A 15,731-nucleotide genomic window follows, 5' to 3' on the forward strand; every position below is an offset into this window, starting at 1 on the left:
CCACACAGGGAACACTCATGGAGCACCTGGTAAGTCACTCTTCTTTAAGTCAAACTAAGTTTGGAGCAAACAAATCACTCTTGAGTTTCCCATGTTATTTATGGCTGTTATTCTGACAGCCATAAATCAGGTAAGAGCTGAGGCAATAAAGACACTGTCCAGTTGACAGGTCCTGAGTCCAGTGGACACACCACTCACTCTGTGAAAACAGAATCTTTAAACCCCATCCAGAAATGATATTTGAAAGCCAGTATGACTCTGCCTTTTATTATCAGGTCAGAACAGATGAAGTATAGGGAGACATAGCAGCAATAAGGCTTGGTCGTAGAATTTGGCTTCCGCTAGTGCTCCAGTAAGGACACACGTGAAGGAGATGACGACTCGTGAGCAGCAGACACTCAGAACATCACCTGGGCCCTGAAGTGCATCTGCTTGGTGGCGTTGTTCTTCATGCCTGTCTTCAGCATCCACTTGGACTTCATCCTCTGGACATACTGCATGTCCCGCTGGCTCCTGAGAGCTGCCCCTTTGGTTAGGAAGGAAGTAAGAAATGAGGCAAAGGGCTGTTACTTGTCATCAAAGAAAATCCAATCTTTTCGAAGAATCTCAAACTTAGCTTGGGGCTCTATATTTACAGAAAAGTTGCTAGTTTGGGGTCTCTACACAATGGGCTAGGGGTTATGTGCACCCTGGAATTGCATACCAGAACTTCTCTCTATATACTTTTCTCTGAGATAAACCTCTTTTGTTTTCACCATCTGGAAAGGGTCTATAAGCCCAAAAGGTGAAGGCCCACTGATCTGAAGGGACAGAGACAGGCAGAGACTATAATCAAGTCAGAGAATTCCTGACAACAGTAACATGAAGTCCGCGTCTGCTATCTTTAAGTGGCCTCACAGCTCCCAGGCAGCCACGGTAAAGACACCCACGTGGATACACACAGTGGCACTGAAAATGGGTTTCAGTTGTGCACAGCTTTCCAGGCCATCAGAAAAGCTCTCCTCTTACCAGTTCCAGTCTTCCAGTGGACTGATGTTTTCCTGAAGAGCTAAGGATAGACCTTCATACAGCAGACACATCAGAATAGATTTAAATATTTCACAGCGATGAGGTATCCAAAATTAACAAGTCAGTGGCCTGCTTTATTCCTCTGACTCTTACTAAGTTTTCTTTGGGAACGTTACAAAAAGGAGTGATAGCCATCCTTGATTATGTGCAGGTGCTATATGACAAGTGCGTTATGATATTCAACACGCATGAGTCTACGAGGTAGGTCCTATTATTACCATTTTCATTTTGTAAGTGAGGAAAAAGAGGCCCAGGTGAATTACATCACTTGTGCTCATCATACAAGAACCTACCAGTGTATCAGACGGCTCATGTTATTTACCATGGCTCAAGCCATTTGCCACAAGGATACTATCTAGTTTCCCTGTGTAACCTCCTGGACTATTTCAACGTTTGATGATTACTAAATAATTATTTTGGTAACTATTACCTTCTGAAAAAGTTAGTGGTGTATATGCAGTTTTTAGAAAGTTTTTAAGTGTATATGCAGAATACGAAGTTTTTAAGTCACATAGCTTTGGGCTTTTGCCGTGAACATATTAAGTGGTAATGGAAGCCAAAGAGCCAAGAGGCTAAGATTTCCCTAGAGAGGCCCCACAAAGACAACATAAAAGGAAGTGGCTTCAGCCAAGCCCCTTCCTGAAAACGAGTTCCTGGGCGGGTCCACGGCTGTCCACCTGACATACCTGTGCTGCCAGTCCATCCCAGGGCTCTGTACTGCTGGAGTACGCGGCCCACGGCCTTCTGATTCTTGGCAACTGCCACAGCTCTTGACAAGCCAAATCGCTGTTTATAGTATCTCATCAAGGAGCGATGACCCACTCTGGCACCTATTTTTCAAAGAGCAATATTTAAACACTAAGTTGAATAGTTTTTCAAGGCAGAGCTATAAAGCAAAGGCTTTCCAAATCAGACTTTTAAGGGTATTGAGCTGGAAAATGGATACGCCAGAGGTAACGGTGCTCTATCTGCTAAGAAAGATGAAGCAGCATATTTAAAAATGAAAAAAATAAAACCAAAGAGTAGGAAGATTGTTTTAAAAGAATGGCAAGTCACTGGTAAGTGAAAAACTCAGCATCTTGTACTTACTTATATACAATACGCCTCCCTGGAAATTCACATAGCAACACCTACTACTACAGCTAATAGGACCCTAGGAGGTAAGGGATTTTAACTTTTTTTAATAAAAAAGGTTAAGCAGAGAATGGTCTTGATGTTTAGGACTACAAGCCACAGTCTCGATCTAGACCTTTCCTTTGCTTAAATTTTCTATGGCAGTGGTTCTCAAACGGGTGATTTTACCCCAAGGACAGTTGGCAATGAATGGAGACATTTCTGGTTGTTACAGATAGAGGGCAGCTAGGGCATCTGGTGGGTAGAAGTCATGGTTATAGCTAAACATCCCACAATGCACAGAACAACCCTCCACATTGAAGAATTATCTGGGCCAAAATGTCAATAGTGCCAGGTTGACAAACACTGCCCTAATGCTTTGTAAATGATGGAAATTATCGGGTGAACTACAATTTTAAAAGATGCTTAAACTGAATTCTCTCTATAGCTTTTGCTTATTTAAAAGGATCTAGTAAAACTATGCAAGTCAATCATGTTTTCAGAAATGACTATTTGGTTCTTTACAGGAAATTGTTGACCCCTACATCTCAGCTCCACAGCAGGTGAATGGGAGGGGGCGGGCCTCCGGGACAGTGAAGTCCAGGCTCCATCAGAGCAGCGGCTCTCAAAACGTGATCCTGGGCCAGTGGTATCAGCACCACCTGAAAGCTTGTGTCTTCACAAGAATATGAATTAATATTAATCAAACACCTCCCAAGATAGATTTAACCATGAAGAGATTTAATAACAGCATACACAGGGCAAGAACCAGCTATTTCCACTGAAAATGAATAAAGGAAATATGGCTAGGTAGAACCATGTGTACAACTTCTAGGAAATTTGACATTTATACATATAAAATCATTTCTTTCAGAATCTTGTGTAGAAAGACCATAAACAGGATACTATGAATATAGAACATGGCTGCATTTGCTTTTAGGATCTAGACGTTTAATTTACATGAAAAAATTCTGTCAGTTTATTTTAAGTCTCTCTACCTGGCAGGCTACCTGAAAAGTTTACTTGCTACACAGATATGGAAAAGTAGCTACCTCCAGTTGACTGTTTTGTGATCAGACTCAAGGGATGACAAAAAGAAACATCCAAATCAAAGATGATATGGCCTTTGGATACCAATATGCATGAAAACACATTCTGCTGAAGCTGACTATTCTGGCACCTTAAGAGTTAACAAAGCTCCTAGATCACAAGAAATAAAGAAGACACAGCGCTGGGTAAACACTCAACTTAAATGGAGACTCTAGCAGGAAGCCCCAGCATCATTCATTGGGATTTTCTACTTATATGTTTGGTCAGGATGCTCCAAGTTTGTAACGATCACTACTTCAAATCATTAAATGATAATGCTGGTCATTAGTACATAATAAATCAATACTTTTATATTCTTAAGCAGCATTTGGAAATGTGTATTATTGAAGTTTGGCTTTTTAAAACATCCTTGAAAAGGTTCCATTACTCAATGCCAAGGTTTCCGACAGCTAGCAGGAGAAATGGAAACATGCAGTGTTTCGAGCTACCCCTGCCCTGTGTCAATGACAGTGAGCACCTGACATTCAACGCAATGTGCTGAGAACAGCTCAACTTGAAGGCCCTCACCAAGGAAAATTAATTTTAGAACACACTGTTGACTGCCCAATAGGTAACAGATGGTTATGTCTGAGTTAGTGAAGTCACAACCTGTCCATCTACCTTTCACCACAGCAATAACCACTTACAGAACTGTCCACTCCTACTTTAACAAACAGCCTAAGAACCGATGACATAAGATACTGGAAAGGAAAATACCTCCAACTGTCATTTTCCTATGATCGCCTCTGTACCTCTTGTGGGTCCACCAACAGCTCCATCTGGTCAGTGAGCAGCTAACGGGATGTGTCTTTCACACCAACTTACTCCACAGCAACTGAAGAGCAAAGAACTCCAGCGACTGAGCCAGACCACGTTTCAAAATAATGCCCACAGTGCCCTCTACCGGATGCTCTTTGTCACTGGCTCTGGGATCAGCTACTTGATCTGAATTAACGAGATTTAAGGAATCACAACTACTGCTTTTAAAACTAGTTTGAAACTAAATCTACTAAGTGTGGTGGATAAAATATGATTAAGCTCTTCACACTAGAGTCCGTCTCAAATTAGCTTCTTGCTAACATCCATGTCAAACCTTTCCGTAGAAAAAAACACTTGCATGGCCTAGTTAAGCAATCAGGCAAGAGAAAGAAACAAAATGCATCGACTCTGGGTGGTGAACACACAGTGTAATTTATGGATGATGTGATACAGAATTGCACACCTGAAATCTATGTAATTTTACTAACAATTGTCACCCCAATAAATTTAAAAAATAAAATTAAAAAAAAAAATGCATCGAAATTGGGAATGAAAAAGTTAAACTGTCACATTTTGCAGATGACATGATTCTTTATATAGAAAACCCTAAACACTCCACCAAAAAACTATTAGAAACAATAAATGAATACAGTAAATTTGCTGGCTACAAAATCAATATACAAAAATCCACTGCATTCCTATATACTAACAATAAAATTTCAGAAAAAGAAATGAAAAAAGCAACTTTTTTTGCAATTGCAACAAAAATAAAATACCTAGGAATAAACTTAACAAAAGATGTGAAAGACCCATACACTGAAAACTGTAAGTCAGTTCTAAAAGAAATTAAAGAACATACAAAGAAATGGAAAAATATTCCATGTTCATGGATTGGAAGAATCAACATAGTTAAAATGGCCATATTACCCAAAGGAATACACGGATTTAGCAATCCACATAAAAATCCCAATGGCATTTTTTAAAGAAATAGAAAAATCATCAATTTTGTATGCAACCATAAAAGACCCCAAACAGCCAAAGCAATCCTAAGAAAAAAGAACAATGCTGGAGGTATCACACTCCCTGACTTCAAATTGTACTACAAAACGACAATAATCAAAACAGCATGGTACTGGCAGAAAAACAGACATACAGACCAATGGAATAGAATTGAAAACCCAGAAATAAACCCACATATATATGAGCAGACAATTTTTGATAAAGGAGCCAAAAACATACAATGGAAAAAAGAAAGCCTCTTCAATAAATGGTGCTGAGAAAATTGGAAAGCCATGTGCAAAAGAATGAAACTAGACTGTTATCTGTCACCATGTACCAAAATTCACTTCAAATGGATCAAAGACCTAAACATAAGACCTGAAACATTAAACTGCATAGAAGAAAACATAGGTACTAAACTTATGGACCTTGGATTCAAAGAGGATTTCATTCAAATAGTAACAAGTGTTGGAGAGGTTGTGGAGAAAAAGGAACTCTCATACACTGTTGGTGGGAATGCAGACTGGTGCAGCCATTATGGAAGGCAATTCGTAATTCTCAAAAAATTACGAATAGAATTACCATATGACCCAGCAATCCCTCTCCTGGGTATCTACCCAAAAAATCTGAAAACATTTATACATAAAGACAAGTGTGCTCCAATGTTCATTGCAGCTTTGTTTACGGTGGCCAAGACATGGAAACAACTAAAATGTCCTTCGATAGATGAATGGATAAAGAAGTTGTGGCATATATACACAATGGAATACTATTCGGCGGTAAGAAAAGATGATACAGGAACATTAGTGACAACATGGATGGATCTTGAGAGTATAATGCTAAGCGAAATAAGTCAGACAGAAAAAGCACAGAACCATATGATTTCACTGATATGTGGTATATAAACCAAAAACAACAAAAGAACAAGACAAACAAATGAGAAACAAAAACTCATAGACACAGACAATAGTTTAGTGGTTACCAGAGGGTAAGGGGAGTGGGTGTGGGAGATGAGGGTAAGGGGGATCAAATATGGTGATGGAAGAAGAACTGACTCTGGGTGGTGAACACACAATGGGATTTATAGATGATGTGATACAGAACTGTACACCTGAAATCTATGTAATTTTACTAACAATTATCACCCCAATAAATTTTAAAAAAACAAACAAAAAAAAAAAAACAAAGAGGATTTTATGAATCTGACCTCAAAGGCAAGGGAAGTAAAAGCAAAAATAAATAAATGGGACTATATCAAACTAAAAAGCTTCTGTACAGCAAAAAGAAACCGTCAACAAAACAAAGAGGCAACCAACTGAATGGGAGAAGATATTGCAAACACCTCAGATAAGGGGCTGATATCCAAAATATATAAAGAACTCATACACCTCAACAACAAAAAACAACAACAATCCAATTATAAAATGGGCAAAGGACTGAGCAGACACATCTCCCAAGAAGACGTAAATGGCCAGCAGATATGAAAAAATGCTCAACTTCACTAGCTATTAGGGAAATGCAAATCAAAAGCACAATGAGGTATCACCTCACATCTGTTAGAATGGGTGTCATTAACAAGACAAATAATAACAAGTGTTGGAGAGGCTGTGGAGAAAAAAAGAACCCTCATATACTGTTGGTGGGAATCTAAATTGGTGCAGCCGCTATGGAAAACAGTATGGAGGTTCCTCAAAAAATTAAGAATAGAATCAACCCTCTCCTAGGTATCTACCCAAAAAAACCTGAACACATTTATCTGTAAAGATACATGTACCCTGATGTTCACTGCAGCACCACGGAAACAACCAAAGTGTCCTTTGATAGATGATTGGATAAAGAAGAAGTGGTATATATATATATATATACACGATAGAATACTACTACTTGGCCATAAGAAAAGATGAAATACTGCCATTGGTGACAACATGGATGGATCTTGAGATTATCATGCTAAGCGAAATAAATCAGACAGAAAAAGAACCATGCGACTTCACTCATATGTAGGATATAAAACTGAAAACAACAAAGGAACAAGACAAACAAACAAAGAAACAAAAACTCAGACCTAGACAACAGTTTAGTGGTTACCAGAGGGTAAGGGGGGAGGAGTGGTAGAAGAAGGAAAAGGGGGTCAAACATGTGGTGATGGAAGGAGACCTGACTGTGTGGTTGGCACACAATGTGAGATACAGATGATGTATTACAGAATTGTATAATTGAAACCTATATAATTTTACTAATCAATGTTACCCCAATAAATTTAATAATAAAAAAAGAACCTCTTGGCTGTTGGTTAGGTCTTTCCAGAGTCTGTGTGTGTAAAAGCACAGTATTTCTCATACTCTATCACCAAACCAGTTACCTCACTACATCCAAGGCTACGTCAAAGCACTGTCCTGAGGCTTATTATCCAAGTTTAAAATAACATGACTCAGTAAGTGACCTGCAGCTGTGAACCAGGAAACCTAGGCTTTAAAACCAGGGACATTCAACTTTCAAGCTCATCTCACGCCGCTTCCTTTGACTATCTGATGATATAGTCTGCTCCCAGTACTGCAGAGAAATATGATTCCAAGGCCCTGAGGCGTGTTGTAAAAATAAAACATCTGCCTGAACATGCTAACCACCCAGGAAATACAGGTATTATTCGGATCTCATCATCTCTACCATTCCATTCCTTTTCCTTCTCTCATGTGTCTTCTATAGCGTCTCCCATTCTTATTAGCTAATCATAACATTGTAAACAATAGTGGATGCTTCTCGTATTCTTGGTTTCTTCATCTCTTTATAGCTGTGTTAAATTCCCACCATTATGAATACCGTTCCCCAAAGTAGAAGACAGAATTCAAACTCTAAGCCTCCCCCCTACAACCAGAAACAGACACCCTGGGCAGTGTCAATCAGACACACCCATGCCAGCCTACCACTTGGAAGTCTGAGCAACACAAGGAAACAGGAATCAATTCAAACAAGAGCAAGGTCAAGATTAACAAGAAAAACCTAGATGAGGCCCTCTCCCCAAATATTAATATACGAACAGAATAGAATAGGTCTGCATATTTGAAAAGGAAAGAAATGATGGATCCAAGCATTCTGAGTCAGAACAGAAGTGAGCAAAAACACCAACCCAATTTAAACAAACAGCCAACACAGAACTAAGTGGCAGCCTTCAGTGTACCACGTCCCTGAGGACACACACACACACTTCGAGTTTTATGTTCTACTTCCCTCAGTATGGAAAAGAATGGATAAGAACATGCCTCTCCAATAGTCTCCCTGGCATCAAGCTATTTATTTCTGACAAATGCACTTACCAGAAGGCAGAATCAGCTCCATGGTTTCGTCATCATATTCCAAGGTCTTGTCAGAGGACAACTCGTCAGTCTCAGGGGGCTCCTCCCCATCTTTGTGATCTGGGTAGCTACTCCTGGAAAACAGTGAAAGGGCATTAATAAATAGACTGATACCTCAAATTTAACTAAAAGACATGCATTGTATTTGCAAATGTGGCAAACCCACCAGCTACCTAAAAGGTTTGAGAGAAAACTTGTTAGCCTTTTCTCTGTAGTAAACGTTGCAAACAACCTAAGAACTCAAAACGGATCACAGAACTAAATGAAAAACGCAAAACTATAAAACTCTCAAAAGACAACACAGGAAAAATCTCGATTTCTGGGGCTTGGTGATGACTTAGGTATGACACCAAAGGCACGATCCATGAAAAAAATTAATAAACTGGACACGTTAAAATTAAAATCTACTCTGTGAAAAACAATGTCAGAGGATTAAAATGCAAGCCACAGATAAAAGAAAATATTTGCAGAAGGCAAATCTCATAAAAGACTGTTCTCCAAAATATAAAACTCAACAAGAAAACAACCAACTAAGAAATGTGCCAAAGACCTTACAGAAACCTCAGTAGGAAGATAGGCAGCTGGTAAAAACAAGCATGGAAATGCTCCACATCGTATCAACAGGGAAATGCAAATGAAAACAAAGAGATGTTTAAATCTGGCCGAAGCCCAGAACACTGACAACGCCAGTGCTGCGAGAACATGGAGCACCAGGAACTCTCATTCACTGCGGGTGGGAATGAAAAGTGGTACGGCCACTCTGAAACCCCGTGTGGCAGTTTCTTATGAAACTAATGCCACAGTCATTCTCTTACCATATGGTCCGGCAATCTTGCTGCCTGCTGTAACCCCAAAGGAGCTGAAAGGTTATGTCAACACAAAAACCTGCACATAGATGTTTACAGCAGCTTTATTCACAATTGCTTAAACTTGGAAATAGCCAAAATATCTTTCAGTAGGTGATGGATAAATAAACTGTGGTCCATCCAGGCAATGGAATACTATTCAGACCAAAAAGAAGAGAGCTGTCAACCCATGAAAAGACATGGAAGAACTAAGTGAAAGAAGCCAATCTGAAAAGGCTATATATTCAAACCACATGAAGTTATGGAAAAATCAGATCTATGGAGAAAGTAAAGATCAGCGGTTTCCAGGGTTTGGGGTGGAGGAAGGGAACATACAGGATTCTCAGGGCAGTGAAACTACTCTGCATGACGCTGTAACAGTGGATACATGTCATACATTTGCCCCATGTATAACACCAAGAGCCAACTCTAATGTAAACTATGGATTTTGACGTTGATGGGTCAGTACAGGTTCCTCAGCTGTAACAAATGTACAACTAGCGGGATGAGGAGGAGGAGGAAGGTTATCACGAGTGGGGGCAGGGGGCATACGGGAAATCTCGGTACCTGCTGCTCAATTTTGCCATGAACCTAAAATTGCACTAAAAAAAAAAAGAGTAATCAAATGACCTAAAACTGAATTCTTTTACCTATTTATTTCTCCCTAGGTAGGTAGCCAGAGAGGAAGAGGAGAAAGTAGAGCTAGAGATGCTGCTCTGGTCAACTAAACCATTATAATAAGTTCTATAAATGGATGGTTGCCTGATGGGTGGGGGACGGCGGGATTAAGAAATACAAATTGCCAGTTATAAAAACAGTCACAGGAATGTAAAGTACAGCACAGGGAATATAGTCAATAGTATTGCAATAACTATGTATAGTGCCAGGTGGGTACTAGATTTATTGGGGTGATCACTTTATAAATTATATAAATGCCTAATCACTATGCTGTACACCTGAAACTAAATAGTGTATGCCAACTGTAATCGAAAATTTTTTAAAAAGTTAAATAATTTCTGGAATGGTGCTGTCCAATAGAACTCTGTGATACAGAAATTTTCTGTGTCCAATATGGTAGCTACTAATCATTGTGCTTTTAACCACTGAGCTTTGACATGCAGTTGTACAACTGAAGAACTAAAGTTTTAAAATTTTAATTTCTAATTAACTTAAATAGCCACATGAGTACATCCAGTAATTATATTAGACAGTGCAGTTCTAGAACAATCTTTATGTTCCTAGAAATGTTCACAAATACATAGAAAATAATTGGAGAAATGCACACTAAACTGTTAGCAGTAGATGATAACCCAAAAGAAAAACAGACAAGACTTGATCAAACACTTCACGAGACATCTAAATAGCCAATTAACACATAAAAGGTTCTCAACAACAGTAGTAATCTCCAAAGTGGCAAAAATGAAAAGCTCTCCCTCACTATGAAAGAGAAATGAGAAATCAGCAGGAAAATGCAAAAGGACAACAGAAAAGACCAGGACTTTTCTGAACACTTGACTGTGTCACAGGGATTGCACGCCTGGCATGGTTAATTATACACCTGCTTGTGTAGCACACCTGTGTAGCACACTAGGATTAACTGTTCAAGATTGCCTAGCATAGATTCGGTGCATGACATACTATAAATTATACAAGTTTCTAGTAAAGGGTGAATGAACCACCTATGGGATAATCTCACCCATGGGACAATCCCAAATGACTGGGACTGGCCCAGTTCAGCAAGCATCTCAACTCCCGTAGGAGACAGCTTGTGATTCAAAGACTCTCAGGGAAACCAAAACATGACACCAAATTTCTCTGCCTCTGTTCACAAGGTGACTGGCAAAACTGAACTCTTGAGCATTAAACCATTAAAACAAAACAAAACAAAATAAAAAAAAACCCAAGTTTTCAATCACACAAACTTCAGTTTGGGTCTGCGATTTCTTCTTATCAGATTTCTTTATCAGATGTGTTTAACCCAATTACACTCAGTTTCTTATTTATAAAATGAGAAGGAATAACCACCCATGGAGAAGTGTTCTAAGAGTTATAAAATGTATATTGTACAGTGCTAGACACATATCAGGCACTGGCTTCGCTTCACATTACAATCCAGACTTACCTAAAATCATAGAAGTCTGCGAATTCCAAAGCAGCATCACCCTCTGTGAGGAGCTTACAGTGGCTTTTGTCATTCATGTGCGCCTGTACAGCTTCTGTGGAGTAGAACGATTTTCCCTTCTCGTTGCACCACAAGCAAATCTTCCCAACACCAACTTTCTCTCCTGGAAAAATAATTTGAGGGAAAAAACAAAAAAAGCTTCTGCGACCAGATTAAGTCTCACCATTTATCTTCACAATTCATAAAACATGCATCAAGTTTCTGATCTTCATGAAATAAACAGGTAATGAAATCAAAGATTGATGAGAAACACAAAACTAATGTTCCCTTTAAGACCTGCCCCCCAAATAATGTGCTATTTCCTCCTTCAAAGGAAAGCTATTATACTTACCCAAATACCGAATCAGTCCTTTAAGGTCCGAAAGATATTCTATATCAGGAATAAAGAAGCTGTGGATTTTAGTCATATGAGCCACATTCTTCATAAGACAGCTTGAATGATGGGGACAAAATAAGCAGTCCGTGATAGGGATGGCACCAAGGGGGGCGCGTCCCCCAGCGTCTTCCTCCTCTGCTTCCTGCTCCAACTCGTCCAGCGATTCAGCATCCTCACAGTCCAATTCTTCATCAGAATCAATATCTTCCCAATCTTCAAGCCAAAACACGGTTAGTTTAAAAAAAGCGGTGACCGCAATCAAAGAAATCACAGAAACACAAACACGAGGTGGTACAGTCCTATGTTTGGGAAGACAGGGTGCTGACCTCCGAGGACAAACCCTCTTTTAAGATCTCAACGTTAACTATTCCTTTACCACAGACCCATCTGTATGGCTAAGAAATGTCTTAATCTTTCTTTTCCAGCCCCCAGGAAGCTCCTTGAAGGAGTCTTTGCTTTTTCCTAGGTCTGTATGAACTCATATGACCAGCGTTAACAGGATGTGTGACGAGAGAAACAAGGAATAACTTATAAAGTCAAGGAGACTAGGTTGCTGGCTCCAGGTCCACATTTCGGGTTAGTTAGCGGATTTTGAACCCCATTTCATCGTTTCAATCCAACAAGTGCAAAATCAAACTAGAATCTCAACAGAACTGCAAATTCCACAGCAGATAACAGGTCCTCCTATGCATGCGTTCAAAAGCCTCCTTATTCAAAAAAGAGCAATCAATTCACCACCACGCCCCGCCCCCAGAGGTTTCAGGCCCTGAATCTACAATAGTGACCTAAACAGACAGAACTCCCTGCGGGGGTTTAGCCACGCAGGTCACTTCGGAAAGCATCTACAGCGCCCTCACTGAACACGGAGTACACAGCCCACGCGCAACCTCGAGCATCAGTGTGGAACCGCGCAGGGGGCCAACGCCTCGCCCCCCGCCCACCTCCCACGCAGCGCCCTCACCGTCTCCGTCCAGGCCCTCCGCCTCGCCCCCGTCCTCCTCGCCCTGCTGCTTCGCCAGCTTCCTCGCCTGCTGTTCAAACCACTGCAGCCGGGGAGGTTTCTCGGCCGCGTCTCGGTCGTCGGTCACACGTCCTCCCTCCGCCGCCGCCGCCGCGGGACTCCCGGCCTCGTTCTGAGGCGCTGGGGGGGCCTTCTTGGGAGACGGCTGGGCCTTGATGGCCTGCTGGATGGCCGCGTTCACGGCATCCTTGTCCACGCTGTCCACGCCCAGCCCCTTCTCCAAGTTCTTTTCATTCATCATCTCCACCTCCCGATTCACCGCCTTCTTCTCCAGCTCCACATGCCGCCGGGACTTGAGGTGGTTCTCGTAGGCATTGAAACACGCAAACTTCTTACTGCACACAGTGCAGTAGGTGGCCGTGCCCTTGCTCTCCTGCTCCGCCACGGCCCGCTGCGCCCGCACGCGCTCCTGGAAGCCCTCGGCGGTGACCGGGGCCATGTCCGCCACCTTTCGCTTCAGGTTGTAGCGGTGCCAATCCGTCTTGTAGTGGGCCCGCTGCATCTCCGCGTCGTCGAACGCCACCCGGCAGGTGATGCAGGTGTACGTCGCCGTCGCCATCGCCAGACGGGAAATAAGAGGAGACAAAAGTAGAAATCTAGCGAACAGCGTCCTGACCCTACGAGGCGCTCAAACCTTAACTTACCTCAGGGCCCACGAAGAACCACGGCAGCTGCTGACTTCCCCAATGGCTCTGCCGGAAGAGGAGGAGGGTTATTCCCCGCCGGACAGGAAGTCCCGCCTCTCCACCCGCGTCCTTTCCAATGAGCGGCCAGGGAAGGCGAGAGCTGCTATTGGCTAATCAGGCCCCGCCTTGTCCACCTGAGGTGGGTGTTGATTGGATCAGCCTGAGTTGAGGTTTGATTGAGTCCGCTAAGGTGGGTGATGACCGACGGCATCTGCGGTTTCCCGGTTACTTTCCGTTATGCGGGGGCAATGAGACGTGGTAAAGGCGACAGCTGCGAGAGAAGGCGGAGTGGGGCGCCCAGGGCGGCTCCCGGGCCTGGGAGGGCCCTGAGAGTGGCGTGGCGGCCATGCGACTGTGCGGGCTTTTCGGAGGACCGCGCGCTGCGCCCCTGCCGCCCGGTGAATAGGTGTCACGAAAGCGAGGGTTGTTGTTGACCCGCGGGTGTGCCCGGCGGCCGGCTGGAGTCCAGGGACACCGGAGAGTCAGTCCTGAGCCCGGACTTTCTGGGACGGCCCTTCCAGCGGAGGGCGCAGGCGATACTCTTACGTGAAATACTGGCCGCCGGGAGTTAAGAGCCAGCCGTGTCGCTGCCCAATAGAAATATAATTCAAATATGATATGCCATCGTAAGTGGAACAGTAGCCACGATTTTCAAAAGCAAAAAGAGATAAGATTGATATGTTTTCTTTCACCCGGTATATCCAAAATACTATCGTTTCAATATGTAATCAATCCAAAAGATGTAATGATAAATTTTCCGTTCATTTGTTGGTACTAAATCTTGGAACTCCAGCGTGTATTTTACAATTAACAGCACATGTCAATTCGGACTCAGTTAACTCTGTGGCCTCATATGTAACAGCACAGTTCTATAGGAATCATGAAATGTTAAAAACTTAGGCGTTCTCAGACTCTTCTGCACAGCCTCGTTTAACCGGTCAGCGCTGTCACAGAAATGAACACTGCCTGTTCAGAATCCAAGGGTCACTTGACACCACAGAAGATAGAGACATTTTAAAAAATCTAGCTCAAGCCAATATTGTTCTTGCTCAAAGCCATCCACTGGCTTCCCCTGACTCAGAATGATATTCAAATACCTTAATACTGTATCTGAAGGTTTGCTCCTCCCCCCCAATCCCTCTCTCGTCAATTCGTATGTTGAAAACCTAATACCCAAGGTGGTAGTGTTAGGAGGTGGGGGTTTTGGGAGGTGATTAGGTCATGAGGGCAGAACCCTCATAATGGGATTAGTGCTGTTTTCAGAGACCCAGGACCCCACACAATGAGAAGTCTGAGCCAGCCGAGGATCCTCACCAGCCCACGCTGGCACACTGATCTTGGATTTACAGCCTCCAGAACTATGAGAAGTAAATGTGTTGTTTATGAGCCACCCGGTCTGTGGTATTTTGTTACAGCAGCTCAAGTGGACTAAAACACTTTTTATGCTCGGAGGCTCTCTGCTCTGCCAGCACTCCTACCACTACCTCCGACCTCCTGCCACGCTCCCTTCCCCATTCTGCTCACCCCACTTCAGCCCCATTGAAATTGTTGCCATTCCTCTAACAAGGCTAAGCAAGCATCTTTTGTTGATACTAAGTCTTAGAAGAAATCCTTTCATCTTCTGCTTGGAATGTTCTTTTGCTAGCTTGCTTCCTTTTTAGGTTTCTGCCCAAATGCCTTTATAAGAGAGGCCCATCCGTCCCCTCTTGTCAAATATAGTGCCCACCCCCAACTCTTAATAAGTCTTTGCTAAACATAACTTTTCTCTATAGCACTGTGGTAGTTACCTATTACTCTATACAAAATTATCCCAAAACTTAGCAGCTTTAAACAACAAACTTGGATTATCCGAATTTCTGTAAATCAGAAATTTGGGTGGCTGGGATGGTCATGAAATTGCAGGAAACATACGGGCCGGGACTAAAGTCCCGTGAAGATTTGACTGTGGCTGAAGGATCCCCTTGGAAGATGGCTCATTTACAGGCTGGTAGCAAGGTTTTGTTTCCTCCGGGCTGCATGAGTGTCCTCATAACATGGCAACTGGCTTCCTCCAAAGAGAGCAAAATGGAAGCCGTCAAGTCTTTTGTGACCTAGCTTTGGAGGTCACACAGCCATTTCCACAGTGTGCTATTACAGGCATGTGCTGCTTAGGGAGGGGGATAAGTTCTGTGAACTAGTGTTAGGTGATTTTGTTGTGCAGACATCATATTGCACTGACACAAACCTAGATGATATAGCCT

The 15,731-nt window shown here is 42.3% G+C and overlaps 1 protein-coding gene across 1 annotated transcript; it reads right to left on the reverse strand.

Moving 5' to 3' along the window:
* Positions 1-251: 251 nt before the first annotated feature.
* On the reverse strand, positions 252-13,518 carry ZNF622 (zinc finger protein 622). The gene is made up of 6 exons (XM_033111171.1): positions 12,746-13,518; positions 11,740-11,997; positions 11,349-11,511; positions 8,343-8,455; positions 1,755-1,898; positions 252-526 (listed from the first exon to the last, which is right to left on the reverse strand). Exons 1-6 carry the CDS (start codon positions 13,362-13,364, stop codon positions 399-401), a joined length of 1,425 nt encoding a protein of 474 aa, XP_032967062.1. The 5' UTR covers positions 13,365-13,518; the 3' UTR covers positions 252-398.
* Between the last annotated feature and the right edge of the window lie 2,213 nt (positions 13,519-15,731).

This window comes from Rhinolophus ferrumequinum, chromosome 7 (genome assembly GCF_004115265.2).
Source record: "Rhinolophus ferrumequinum isolate MPI-CBG mRhiFer1 chromosome 7, mRhiFer1_v1.p, whole genome shotgun sequence".
In the NCBI taxonomy this organism is placed as follows: domain Eukaryota; kingdom Metazoa; phylum Chordata; class Mammalia; order Chiroptera; family Rhinolophidae; genus Rhinolophus; species Rhinolophus ferrumequinum.